Here is a 14697-nt window from a genome sequence, read left to right as displayed (position 1 = left end):
GGTATCAAAAACAGAGACTCCCAAAATCATTATTCACATTGGAAAATGTAGGTTGAAGTGTGACTTGTTCCAAAACACGTGATGAGTCAGTGGCATAGCTATGATTAATTAGGTGTATTATGGAGCTTGAAGTAGAAAACTGCCCATATTGATAAACTAGTCTACAGGGTCAAGGATCCTAGCTCAATGTATTTTGCAAATACTAAATAGTTTTACAGTGAGATAATTTTTCTGTGTAATGCTTATTTAAAATAGAAACAAATGCAATAAGTGAAAGTATAGTTGAAACTTTTGTTGTCTTATTGCAGACATTTAGCTAACTTGTTGTTTTCTATTTCAGACATACATAGCTCCACAAGCAGCAATTTTTCATCCCACTGGTGCCCATGATTCATCTACTGCAACACTGAATAACATGCGCGTTTATGGAACCATATTCCTCACCTTTATGGCAGTGGTAGTTTTTGTAGGAGTGAAATATGTTAACAAATTTGCTTCTCTTTTCTTGGCTTGTGTAATAATATCCATATTGTCCATTTATGCTGGAGCTATCAAGTCCATCTTTGATCCACCTACCTTTCCGTAAGTAATCTGTCTGGCTGGGCATGTCAGCCTCCAAGTCAGAAATCTCTTTAGTTGCAATTTGCAAGCATTAATTCAATGGGAGCTATTTTAAAGTTACTCAGCAAATATGCAGCACAATCTATTAAAAAAAACTACTTTATGAACGGCCAGTTTTATGTTGCAGTGAGCTTAGTTCAGTGACTGTGTTTTCTGGCTTCTCTATGTAAAACAGAGCTTTTTAGCCTAAAATAAACCCCTTGTCTATCTTCACCATCTGTAGCCAGTTTCACTAGGATGGGGTCTAGGAAGTTGCCCCTTTTCAACCTGTTCCCCCCTCCTACAGAAAGAGAGAACCGGATGCGCATGGCATTGGTTCATTTTGTATTGCAAAGTAGCTTTAGTTCTGAGTCAGAGCATAGTTGACTCAGCTCTGTTATTTTTATGCTCAATGCAGGCTTGTGCAGTACAAGGGAATGCATGGCCAAGGCAATGGGAGAAGGAGATTTATGCAGTTAGGGTAGCTTAATCTGACAAATTTTTCACTTGATCAAATAGTCTAATGCTAAATGAGCAGCCACAACCCTCTGCTAGTCCCCGCTGACAGGCGGCTTGTGGGGGGCACGAATGGGAACCCCCAAACTGTGGGCTGGAGGGGCAAAGGGATGGCACATTGAGAAGGCTAGCAGGGGGCTGCCCACAGCAGGGTGCCCGGCTGAGTCACTTGAGGGAAGGACAGGACTTCCCTGCACTCATTGGCGGGAGGCAGAGCATGCTGGGGCAGTTGATCTGCTTGCCCTGCTGGTGAGTCTGGGAGGCAGGCAGACCCCTGCTGCCCATGGCAACAGTGTTTCCCTCTCCTTGCTGCTTTCTCTTACTTAGCGAATGTTTCCTTCTGCTCATGCTGGAAGTGGCCTCAAGTCATGAGGCAGGATCCAGTAATCCTAGGCCATCCCTGACAGCGATTTGTGCAATCTGTTATTACATACCTTCAGTTAGGGGGATTCCACAATCTCCTCTGGAAGCCTATTCCTGAATTAAACTATCCTTATAGTTAGAAAATGTCTCCTAACATCTCTCTATATCTTTAAAAAAACGTTTCCTGATGGACTATAGAGTGACATCATAACATCACTCTGGGTCCCACCTGCCTCTTCCCTCCACTTTCTCCAGAACTCTGCTGCTGCGCCAGGCCTGCGAGGTGTCAGAGCAACCCTCTTTCCCCCTCAGTGGCCGGCGGGAAGAGAGCTGGATGGGAGGGAGGATTAGGGTTAGGTTGTGGCCGGGGGGGGGGGGGGGAGGAGGAGAGTGGAGCGGGAAAGGGCTCAGGCTGGTGTGGCTGGAGGGGGGCAGGGAGGGAGAAAGGGTCCAGGCTGGTATGGCCCCAGAAGGCTGGCGAGCATAGCGAGCAGGGGGTGCAGGCCCCTAGTCTAATCTAAATCTGCCTTGTTGCAAATGAATACTTTTTGTCCTGCTTTCAGCGGACGTGGAGAGTAATTGGCTAAAGCCCGTTTTATAACAGCCCTTCACATATTTGAAGACTAGGGATGTTTAACCAGTTAAATGATAGCGCTTATCCAGTTATAGTTTTAGCCTGCGTCCTGCCACCTGCTATGCTTCCCACTACACGTTTAGGTATTTAAAATCTCCCAGTGCCATCAGGTGTAATGGTTTGGATATTTCTCTAGGAATGCCTCATCCACCACCTCTTTGTGATGTGGTGTTCAGTGGTAGAGCATCATCCATGTTTTTTTTCTCTCTTCATCCAAATATGTTCAACTGGTCTGCATCTCCTCTCCTTCAGAACAAGTGTATAGATGTTCCCGAGGACAGCTCAGAGGAGAGCCATTTTAGGCTGTAACTTTAAAAACGAGTAGTCCTGTGTGCACCTGAGAGACTAACATACTGTTGGGATTTTGTGGTTCCCAGAGAGTCAGGTGCTGGGCAGAATCAGGGGTCTTCGATACTTCAAATCAATTCAACAAAACTTTACTCAATGTGCACAAGGGGAGAGCCCCTGGTACTAAAATCAGCCAGAGCCCCTCGAGCAAGGAGCCCCTCCCCTTGCTGTTTTATAGCACGTGGCAGTTACATAACAAGTTATATAACACAAACTTCTAAACCAATCAGATTCAACCTTTCCATATATGGCTTTGTTTGTCACATGCTTGTACTTCTCCACTCCACATGTTGAGTTCACACCCCTCCTGTTGGCCTTTTCTAGACTGTTCCTAGGGTGGTGAGCCATAGCATGCTTTTTTATGCATATCTACTTTCCAAACCACATTTTGTTTAAAATGAACACATGCATACCCTTCAATACATACATACATATATATATATATATATATATAGTATCATGCGCTTTTGTGGGCAAAACCCACTTTTGGAACGGATTAGGAAGCCTAATCCGAACTACCTACTCCGTGCCGCGTGTAGCCGCGGGCACGGAGTCCAAACTAGCGGGGATTTAAAAATGGCGACGCCTGGCAAGATGCAAATGAAGCCCCGGAAATTCAAATCCAGGGCTTCATTTGCAACTTGGGTTGCCTACATTAACCACCCTAGTTCGAACAAGGGTGGTAGTGTAGACATACCCTCAGATATTTGTTAGTCTCTAAGGTGCCGCAGGACTACTTGTTTTTATGTCCTTGATGTATAATGCAGCACCTCCCTTTTGTTCTGTGCCTGTCCTTCTGAACAAGCTGCACACTTCTCTACCAATATTCCAATCCTGAAATTTATCCCACCAAGTGTCTGTGATGCCAGTTAAGTCTTAATCTGTTTTGGGAGCTGCTGATCTGACAATGACCATCTATCATGGCAGCCATTTGTAATATAGTGTGCAGGAAAAGGACTGAGGTCCTGGTGATGGGACTAGTGTTAAAAATGAGCTAAAATAATTGTGGGAGTTAATCTATGAATAAGGGATGAACAAAAGGTTCAAGATGATTTCTGTGTAGTAGTATTTGATTCTAAAATTAGAAAGAGACACTTTATTACCTGTCAAGTAGGGACTTGTTTATTAAAACAATACACCATCAAAAATGTATGTTCCTGGTTCTGCTGCCCAAGAGATTCTTGAGTTTGGAAAATTGTTACAAACTTGTTACAAAATTGTTAGGGAGTAGAACCATTTTAAAATGCCTGTGTATGAGAAGGGAAACGTTCCATTTTCCAGGTATCATCTGATGTGAGTAACCATATTTGCATAGTATGTGGTTCTAAATGACTGTCATTCCCCTTCCAGGATTTGCATGCTGGGCAATAGGACCCTGACTAGAGATCATTTTGATGTCTGTGCCAAAACGACAATTGTGGGCAATGTTACAGTGGCCACCAAGCTCTGGGAACTTTTCTGCCATAGTTCTAACTTAACCGCTGAGAACTGTGATGAGTATTTTCTGCTTAACAATGTTACGGAGATAGCAGGTATTCCTGGAGCTGCAAGTGGCATTTTAAAAGGTATGGTTCAAAACACTGGGATCAGAGGAAATCCTCATGTTAAGAGACATGCAAAGCAGTTGAGGAGGATTGAGCTGCTCTTTGCTAGAAAAAGCTCTGAAGAAATGTAATGACAGTTAACAAAACCCTTGTGAAGAAAACTGTTAAAATACTTTAAGGAGCAGATTGTTTTAATCACTTGTCTAGATAAGAAGTTTAGTCTGAGTTTTACAAAATTGACAAAATAGCACATCTGATATTTGCACTAAAAGCTCAACTGCATTAATATTGTATGGTGAATTAACATGGGCATAGGTTGGGGAGTAGTGTTAGGATGTTACATACCCAGATTTAGATTAGATTCTAGCTGGAAGAAACTTAGATGTGTGTGTATGAAGGTAATTTATCTGTGTCCTTCCTGTCTGCAAACTTGTCCCAAAGATAAAGTGTGTAATACTACAAAGTGCTCACCACAGAGAGGAATTAGAGGGAACATTTGCTGTGTAGAGGTGATATGTATATCTTCCTAAAGTTCCTATTTAACAAGAAAGATTAGCATACCGGTAGTTCTTAAGATATTTGCACTGCTTATTCCCTGCAGTGCTGAAGCTTTAGTTAAATGTAAATCCATATACTGCCATAACACTTCCTAAAGTATAAAATAACCTCCATCCACAATGCTGGTCAGGTTTCTGGTCTGGTTTAGGTTTCTTCAGGTACTATGTGTATCTATGTTCTTTCATTTAATATGCCTGATGAGTGTGACAATGCTAAAGTTATATTGCTTTGGTAAAAACAAGTGTATTTAAGTGAGAAGTTAGAATGATATTGTATCAGTTCATTAATATAATAGAATAAAAATAAATGTAGCATAGACCCTTCTAGGCAGTTGCTTTGTATGGGAATAATCAAAATATTCAGTGCTCTTGTGTAATGTTTCCATGAAAATACAGGTTGCACTTCCCTGATCTGGCACCCTGGGGACCCGATCAGTCCTGAACCAGCAAATCTGCTGGAACAGGGGAGGTCAGTGCTGGCTCCGCTGCTGCTTCCAGCTGCAGGGCTCTGTGCCAGTGGTAGCGGAGGTGCCAGCATTGATCAAGATGGGACTGGAGGGGGGATATTCAGAAAGAGGTCGGTTGACTGCAGAGCCCCGCAGCGGGGGCCAAGAATGCAGCCCCATGGGGCTCTGCAGCCATCCTGTCTCTTTCCCCGAGCATCCCCCCCTGGTCTCCGCTCCTCACTCTTCCTCCCTTAGTTTGAGTGCCAGAAATGAACTATTTGTGGTACTCCAGAAGCTTTGGGAGGATGAGGGAATCATGTCTGAGCACAGGACATGGCTTTGCTCCATGAATGTTCTTCCTTGGGAGCACCCATGAGGATGCCAGACCGTAGGGCTACGTCTACACTGGCATGATTTTCCGAAAATGCTTTTAATGGAAAAGTTTTCTGTTAAAAGCATTTTTGGAAAAATTGCGTCTAGATTGGCAGGATGCTTTTCTGCAAAAGCACTTTTTGCAGAAAAGCGTCCATGGCCAATCTAGACGCAGTTTTCCGCAAAAAAGCCCCGATTGCCATTTTCGCGATCGGGGCTTTTTAGTGGAAAAGAGTACTATGTTGTCTACACTGGCCCTTTTGCGCAAAAGTCTTTTGGAAAAAGACTTTTCTCCGAACAGGAGCAGCATAGTATTTCCGGAAAAGCACTGATGATTTTACATAAGATCGTCAGTGCTTTTCCAGAAATTCAAGTGGCCAGTGTAGACAGCTGGCAAGTTTTTCCGCAAAATCATTTGATTTTGCGGAAAAACTTTCCAGTCTAGACACAGCCAAGATGTTTCTGGATTACAGAAGCCCAGATGATAGTAGTCCAATCTGTGCAATGGAAATGTTTAACTATAGTAACCCACTAAGTTTTGCTCTAGCCTGTTACTGCTTTGGGGAGATCCTGAAGAGTTCAATAAGTTAGGTTTGGGTTAATTTGTGTTTATTACTCCTTGTGGTGATAATTCTCTTTTCCTGCCCTCCTCTTGGCCTCTAGATAACTTGTGGAGCAATTATATGGAGAAAGGAGAGATACTGGAAAAGGCTGATCATCCATCAGTTGATGTACCTGGGCTGAAAAGCAACCTTCACCTTTATGTGTTTGCGGATATAGCAACTTCCTTCACAGTTCTAGTTGGCATATTCTTCCCTTCAGTGACTGGTGAATATTGGGAAAGGGTATTGTGGGATTTTTAACTACCTTTCCTTGATGTGTTGTGGTGTTTCCAAAGATATTTTCTTAAACTGAAGTATATGTTTAGGTATCATGGCTGGTTCAAACAGATCGGGAGACCTCAAAGATGCACAAAAGTCAATTCCTGTTGGAACAATTCTGGCTATTGTCACTACATCACTAGTCTGTATCCTTTTAAAACTAAAATAGAATCTAGCACATTGTCACTTAGTTGAAATATTACTGTGTTTCTTTTCATTGCTGTGTTTTCAGTTGATATAAATACTACTGTAAAACGTCATATGCCTGTGAAGGAACATAAACATTAGTTCAATTGGGAGTATATATAAATACCTCCCCTTTTTACCTCTTCATTCTGAATGCTGCTATTTGCTCCTTTAATCAACCGAATTAGCAGTCAGTGGTTTCTTGGGCTGGCAAAATGTGTTAAAAACACTGCCAACTGGTAAGATGAAGAAAGGCCTTAATGCAGGAATTTCTAGTCCACGGTACCTTTTTAGACAAATAGGTTTTTAAGTTTGAGGAAAGGGAGGGCAATATCTTATATCTAATATTTTGAAAGTGAATGTCTGTGTAGAAGGGCAAGTAAGGCAGCTACATTGTTACATAAGAAACAAAATTGAGGAGGGGTGAAAAGTTAGAATAAAAAGAATCATTGTAGACTAGAACACTCTTAAAATTTGCTGCTGATATTCTGCTAACATGCTCTTTTGCAAACTGCATATGAACCAAGATGGCACATGACCTGAAGCATGCATTGGGAATGAACCTGTCCTCTGCCCACTTCTGCGAAGCTGCATCAAAAGTAGAAACGTAAACCTGGTTTAAAATGTTAAGCAGTTAAACTACATGTTTAACAACTGGCCCGGAGCGCAGCACATTGGGCGTGGCTGGGGTGAAGCTGCCTCCCGCCCCCATCTCCTCACCGAACAGCACACTGCAAGCAGGGGCTGCTCTGACTGGGACATTGTACTTCATGTCAGGCTCCTCTTGTCACAGGTACAGAGTTGTTTGTATGTTAATGTCCACTGACCAGATGGACTTGTGGCCAGACAGTGACCTTCTAGCTTCTGATGGCCCAGTCACCCAGGGGGCATCCCAGCCAAATTGTATGCCCTGGGTCCCACTCCCTCCTTAGTTTTGCTGTTAGAGGGGCGCATGGAGGCAAAGCGAGGGCTGCCTGGGCCCACTCCACCTGCTCCCCATCCAGGGCCCTAGGGGTTTGATAAAGTGTCCGGGTGCGTGATTGATCTATCCCAAGATACACTTTCCCTGGGTCACTTCCTGCCAGACTGGAGCTCTTCTACTTGGTGCATGGTTGCTGGCTTAGACTCCACTTAGTCTGTTCATGTCCTGTTCAGTGAGGTTTTTTTAGGGCTTTCAGCTCCCACCGGGGAGTTTTGAAATGTAAAACTAATTTTATTAAAAACATGAATTGTGTCTCTTTAAGCCAGTCTTTCTGACATTTGAATTTTGGAACAACAATTTGTTCATGTTAGTCTCTCATTTATTTAAGATGCATACGTCCGTTTGGTGGTGGTAAAAACTCGCTGCCCCACATACCTCAAATTATCATGCTATTCATATTATATTACACAGGAGCAAATATAGAGCTTTAATGATGTTCAGTATAATTGCATTGATTTAACACGTCTAAATAAAAGTATCTTCCTTAATGTACTCTGTACTCAAGACTTTAGCAGCGTGTTACTATTTGGAGCCTGTATAGAAGGTGTTGTTCTTAGAGATAAGTAAGTGATGACAAACTATTTTGCCTATCCAGGCAGTCCCCGGGTTACATGGATCCAACTTACATCGGATCCCTACTTACAAACGGGGTGAGGCAACCCCGCACTAGCTGCTTCCCCCCAGCAGACCAGGGAGACGCGAAGCTAGCGCCTCTCTTCCCCCCCCCCCCCCTCCCCCAGCAGACCAGGAGTGGCTTTTCTCAGCAGACACCTCAGCTTGAGAATAAAGGACTGAGGGAAGTGAGATGTGGGAGAATAAAACTGAGCTCTGGAGAAATGTTTGGCTAGAGTTTCCCCTACAATATGTACCAGTTCCGACTTACATACAAATTCAACTTAAGAACAAACCTACAGTCCCTATCTTGTACGTAACCCGGGGACTTCCTGTAACATGATAGGGGAAGTTGAACCCTGTCTTTGGACAATGAATGTTTTATTCTTTGCCTTCACCCCTGACTAGAGCAATCTCTTAGTCGTGTTTGCATTCAAAATGCGAGGGATAATTTGAAAGAATGGGTTCTGCACTTCCCTTTGCTTTGTGTAACTGCTCCCTCTAATATCAAGCAGTATAGGGTCTTCAGAGGAATATTTTACCCATTTTGTCTTGCATTACATGTTGTCTTTTGAGTTCCAAGGGAAATTGGGTTTCAAGATTGATTTCTTGACATTACAGTTGATTTCCGGAAAATCAAAAACCCAAGGATATTTCTTGAACACTTAACTTCCCCGTTGCTCCCCGTTGCTCCCCTGTTCTCCCTTTCTGCCTCTGTATTAGATCTAGTGAAATTTTCCCTCAGAAATAAATAATCTGATGAATTTGTCCCTTTTTCCTCCCAATAAACTCTTTTTTAAAAATTTTTTGCAAATGTATAGACTTTGTGAGAATTTGTCTAATAGTATAAAAACAACGAGGAGTCTTGTGGCACATTAGAGACTAACATATTTGTTAGGATAAAAGCTTTTATGGGAAAAACCTACTTTATTAGATGAGATGGAGTGGAAGTTACAGAAGCAGGGGTGTGTATATGTAAGGAAGAAGTTGCTTGTATTAATGAAGCTACTCAAGTCAGGGTGGAAGTGAGCCATTCACAGCATATGGTGCAGAGATGTGAATAACCAGAGAGGGGAAACTGTGTTTTTGTAATGCATTAACCAGATGAGATCCGTATTCAATCCTGTTGATAGTGTTGAATTTTCAAATGAATTCCAGTTCAGCTGTCTCCCTTTGTAATCAAGTTTTGAAATTCTTTTGTAGAAGGATTACTTTAACCCCCTTGGGCAGTGAGTAATGGATTTGAAAGTGTTTTCCTACAGGTTTATATGTGTTACCATTCCTTATGTCTGATTTGTGTCCATTTATCCTTTGGCACAGAGACTGTCCAGTTTGGCCAATATACATGGCAGAGGGGCATTGCTGGCACTTGACAGCGTATGTTGTGATTGTGTCTGCTCATATGTAGTTTTGTTCACATATGGATATTTATACGAAGGACTGCTGTTTCCCTTAAATGTTTGTGAGACCAAAATCCCACTTGTGAATTAGGACATGAACATAGTCAAACCTAAGCAGTCATTTGTAATTTGAAAAAATGTTGCCATATTTGATGATCATTTTTCTTACCCTTAAGTTCTTAACCCTGTAAATCAAGTACTGATAGTTAACTGAATTCTGGAATGTACAAACAGCATTTTTGAAAAGCTGCCATAACAAGATGACCTTCTCTCAAGGGACAAGCAGGAGAGCTGTTTGTTAATAAAGTTTGGAATGAGGCTACAGTCTGGTTGAAAAGATCTGTCCTTATTGAAGCAGCCTGGGGTCGGCGTGTCTGATATTGGGGACTGTACAACTAATTTCCACATATAATGGTGGTGATTGCACACTAAAAGAAAAATGTAGGGGCAGAAGAACATAGGTGTCTCTGGTTGCTTAAACAAAGAGGAGAGCTTAGCTTCAGTGTAATAAGACTGGCTTTTCACCAGGTGAACCAAAAGGAGTGCTTAGTTAACAAGGCAATAGAACTGTTATAAATCATTTAAGATAGAAGTGAGTTTCTAGATGGCTGTCCTTGGAAAATGGGCTCAGCCTTCTTTCCAGTAGTGGTCAGCTTGTCGTAAGGGGTCACTTGGGCTATTAATTCAGATACTTTCCTATATTGCAGTTTTCTGTTCAAGAAGTTGCCGGAACTTTTGGTTTAAGTCTGATAACATGTTTTTTGCTGGCTTATACTTGGGTAAGATAGATTGTCGAAGTGAAATGTAAGACTGGCTCACCTTTCTCTATCCTACAGGTATGGTGATGCAGTGAATAAGAACTTAGTGGTGGGCACACTCTCTTGGCCCTCACCTTGGGTCATTGTGATAGGCTCATTCTTCTCTACCTGTGGAGCAGGCTTACAGAGCCTCACTGGAGCCCCACGGCTACTGCAAGCTATAGCCAAGGACAACATTATTCCTTTCCTATGGGTTTGTAAACATTCAAAAATGTTCATTGTGCTGTCCCAGCATATGCAAACCCCGTGGCCTAGCCAGCGGGGTAAAGTTACGTTCCTGGAGACTGGCAGAAGGGAATCAGAATACGTCGAGGCAGTTGGTAGAGATCAGAAACCTGATCCCTGAGTTGTAGGGTGCTGGTTATTCTGAAACCAGGCCACTAAGCTTCAAGCCCCCAATCTGTGCTCGCAAGCCCACCAGCCCTATTATTGGCCCTGCCTACACTTTAATCTGGTGCTAGAAGGAGTGGGGTAAATGTAAGTGCTGAGATTGCTCCAGTCCCTCTTGTATGGGGGATTTGGACCCTCATGGTCATTCTTTCATCCATTCTTCAGCGTTTCTGTCAGAGAAGGGAACAATCCCCCTTTGCCTCAGTTAGGTTTTGTTGCTGAAGCAGCAGCCATTTCTTCCCTCTTCAGTGGTTGTCTACTGGTCTCTGACTAGCTTCTTGCTTAATCCTGTCAAAAGCAGGGAAATGGGAAGAAAGGAAGATTGGACCAGGATTCCCCACTGTACAACTGGATTTTTCACTATGTCCCTATTTTATGTGAGGGCCTGTGTTTATGCCCCCCTCCAACCTCCCCCCCCCCCCAAAAAAAAAACCCTGTAGGTTTTTGTTGAAGGGAGGATTTGAATGAATGTTTTGTGTATCATTAAGGAATCTAATGTCAAAACTAAATAGAAGAGAAATTAGGGTTAGAAGCTAGTTGGACTCTTGTCTTTGTCTTTCAATGAAAGATATGAAACCCTCAACCCCATGCTATCTTTGAAGTGGAAAACAGATCGTATTTTAGAGTGATACTGAACCTATTTGTAAGCAGTGTCAAGTTAAGGTACGAATCAAGTTTGATATAGTACAAATAATGTTCCTCTTTTTCTCACCCTTTCCCCCAGGTCTTTGGCCATGGGAAAGCAAACGGAGAACCAACATGGGCACTTCTGCTAACAGCATTAATTGCTGAACTTGGAATTCTTATAGCTTCTCTTGACATGGTGGCACCAATTCTCTCCATGTAAGGAGCTGAGTCACTATAAAAAGATATCTATGGCATGCGTCTGAATTCTGCTAACTTGATTGCCAGTTAGAATCTCTAGTTTAGATAAATACAATAGTTACTGGAATTGAAGTTCCATTTATTTAAGGAAATCAAATGACCTGACATCCACCTTAAGTAACATGTAAATTGTCATGTCTCTGAAATACATTGTGAATGAACATTTTTTTCTGCCAAAGCTGGATTGGTGTTCCCTTTAGAAGACTGCATCATGTCTGACGCTCAGCAATTGAACAGAAAGAATTTTGGTTAGATTCATTTGTAAAGAGTCTCTTACATTTACACCTAATTTGTATTAACCATTTAGGTCTCTCTCTAGTAACAAATCACAGGATTAGCCTCTTGTTGCAAAACAGATACTGGTTTTGGTATTATGTGAGTGGCAGTCAAATCCTTCCATTATTACAGTTTATGTCAAAGACTAATATGTGCTAAATTGTTCCTTCCCCAGGTTTTTCTTGATGTGTTACCTATTTGTTAATCTGGCATGTGCAGTACAAACACTTCTTAGAACTCCAAACTGGCGGCCCCGGTTTAGATACTATCATTGGTAAGCAAATGGCTCAGTTATTCTTTCTAGCCCATGTGCTATGTTCTCCAGAGTGGGTTTGGAAGAATGTTGTTAACCCTTCATATGAGGGGAAGCGCACCCTAACAGAGGGGATGTTAGAGTGTGTTTTCTGCTGCTGATCACAGGTGTGGAGTGTTTCTCAAGGAGGCTTTTGCCACTAGTCATGAAGGGCCTTACTCTCATTTCTGAGATCATTTCTTGCTCTACCTTCGGGTGGCTGAGAAGATGGAATGAGTCTGCAGTGCTCTGGGGCTTTCGGGAGGGACTTAGTCAAGGTTGCTTCATTCCTTCTGTCTGCTTGCTAGCAGTCGTGGAAGAAACTCCTCTGTTTAGAGTGGACCAGAATTGTGGCGATTAATGTGGCATCGGGGATGGATGATAGGTTCTCTTTATTTCCTCTGAGGGGCATGGTATTGGCCACTGTCGGAAGGCAGGACACTGGGCTAGATGGACCTTTGGTCTGACCCAGAATGGCCGTATGTAAGTTCTTATGTTAATTAAAATAACCAATAGGTTTGTACCTTCACGCTTTTAGTTCTTTTCCCCCAGGTACTTGCTAATGCCTATTTTTTCCTTCCCAGGGCCTTATCATTTTTAGGCATGAGTATTTGTCTTGCATTGATGTTCATTTCATCCTGGTATTATGCTCTGGTGGCTATGCTCATTGCAGGCATGATTTACAAGTACATTGAATACCAAGGGTAAGTATTTTTGGGCGGAGCAGGATAAGGGGAAACTTAAACTTACTTGCCATTTAATGGTTCAGCACATGAATGAGCATCAGCTTGTGTCTATGGCATTAGTTTTCTACACAAGAGTATTTTTGCAACTGCTTTGTGGCGGTCATTGTCAAAAGAAGGTATCTCTTTGACTGGTAGTTTGGTCACATAACTTCATCTTCACTAATCATGTGGTGAAGTACATGGGGGTGTTGTTCATGCACAAAGATGTCCCAAAGAAATCACAACCACAGACAGGAGCAATTAACATATTAGAACTAGAAGGCTTCCTGCTCCACTTGTTGTGCTTGCTTGAAATACATTTTGTATTTCAGGCCTGTGGATGCATTGTGTCGTGAAGCACATCTGTAAATGAGCTGTAAAGTAATTGTGACTTCCATGCAAGAACACTACCTAGGTATTATAGATTGCGTTTCATCAATAGATCTCAAATCATGTATTTACTAAAATATGTGGTTCTTTGCAGTGCAGAGAAGGAATGGGGTGATGGTATTCGGGGGCTGTCACTCAGTGCTGCCAGATATGCCTTGCTAAGGCTGGAAGAAGGTCCTCCCCACACCAAGAACTGGAGGTAGGCATACGTCTAGACTGTATTGCTATTTCAAGATACTTCTGGTATCCTGAAAGAGCAATGCTGCATCTTTAAAAGCGCCCACTGTTTCCCGAAATAGAGGGCACACTATTCCGGCATCCCTGTAACCATTGTTCCATGAGGGTTAAGGGATTTGTTGGAATAATGCCTTATTTTGTGTAGACAGTGCCAAATTTCAAAATAAGCTCTTTCGATTTAGATTTGGAATAAGCTACGCAATTTGCAGTGCCTCCACAATCGACTAGTTGATTGCGATGACCACTGATATAAATCATGGTTTTCTGTTACTCATTGCTGAATGTTAGGAAAAGAAAATCCAAATGTTGGCAATGTCAAACTGAAGTATGTATCTCACATGGCAGAAGAAGGTGAAATTCTTTTGTCTATTTGGAATGTGATCTTAATTCCCACGTTTGGTACATAGTAGCCATATAGACTGAGAATATAGCCATATTGCTCAAATGTAGTGTACAGTGTACTTGAAAACCAGTGTAAGTAAAATGCTAATGCAGATTTCTTAGACTAGTAAAATATTTTCTTCAAAACCACATGAAAGAAGAATCTCCAGACAGTATTCCAAATCTGCTTTGTGTAAAGAAATAAAATATTAAGTACTGCACTGTTAGTACATGTTACCGAGATAGTACTTTGCTGTTGTTGGTATCAGTGTTAACATTAAAGCATAATTCAGATAACTAGTGAGGCAAATATTTTTTCTTAAGTTTCACAAGAATAATTCAGACTACTTTTTCTTTTCTTCTAGGCCTCAATTGCTGGTGCTTCTGAAATTAGATGAAGATTTGCATGTGAAATATCCAAGGCTGCTAACATTTGCTTCTCAGCTGAAAGCTGGCAAAGGTTTGACTATCATAGGTACAGTGATCCAAGGGAATTTCCTGGAGAGCTATGGCGAGGCACAAGCTGCTGAACAGGTGTGTGGTTCAAATACTGACATATAACAACAACAGTATTACACACATGTAGTGAATGTTTATTAAACTTTGTGGAAAGTAAAGCAGGCTCCAGAAAGCAAAGCTCTTAAAACATGTGGCTAGTATGCCTGTTAACCAAAGTGCTTAAGAACATGCACTGATATAGTGATAGAAGATGCAGAGAACCCATTGCACCTTCCTAATGCTTAATCATTTACATCTACTTATTCACAACATGCCATGACATTCAAAGGCATGTCCTTTCCTCCCCCACAGCAGGTCTTCAAGAGGTGGGACACAGTACTTAAAAATGGAAAACTAATTTATA

At 42.0% G+C, this 14697-nt stretch overlaps 1 protein-coding gene across 2 annotated transcripts in view; it reads left to right on the top strand.

Annotated features, from left to right (window-relative positions):
* The window catches only part of SLC12A4 (solute carrier family 12 member 4), a 90707-nt gene that overhangs the window by 60890 nt on the left and 15120 nt on the right, over positions 1-14697 (top strand). For both annotated transcript variants that reach the window (XM_006121105.4, XM_014572555.3), the window contains exons 7-17: positions 341-582; positions 3812-4026; positions 6044-6208; positions 6309-6407; positions 7935-7992; positions 10278-10452; positions 11374-11492; positions 11986-12084; positions 12687-12806; positions 13312-13416; positions 14201-14369. In XM_006121105.4, the coding sequence (XP_006121167.2) occupies positions 341-582; positions 3812-4026; positions 6044-6208; positions 6309-6407; positions 7935-7992; positions 10278-10452; positions 11374-11492; positions 11986-12084; positions 12687-12806; positions 13312-13416; positions 14201-14369 (1566 nt within the window). The remainder of the gene's footprint in view (positions 1-340; positions 583-3811; positions 4027-6043; positions 6209-6308; positions 6408-7934; positions 7993-10277; positions 10453-11373; positions 11493-11985; positions 12085-12686; positions 12807-13311; positions 13417-14200; positions 14370-14697) is intronic.

Source organism: Pelodiscus sinensis, chromosome 12 (genome assembly GCF_049634645.1).
Source record: "Pelodiscus sinensis isolate JC-2024 chromosome 12, ASM4963464v1, whole genome shotgun sequence".
NCBI classification, from domain to species: Eukaryota; Metazoa; Chordata; order Testudines; family Trionychidae; genus Pelodiscus; species Pelodiscus sinensis.
Note: the sequence above shows the minus strand (reverse complement) of the source record. Positions and strands in the feature narration are given on the sequence as shown.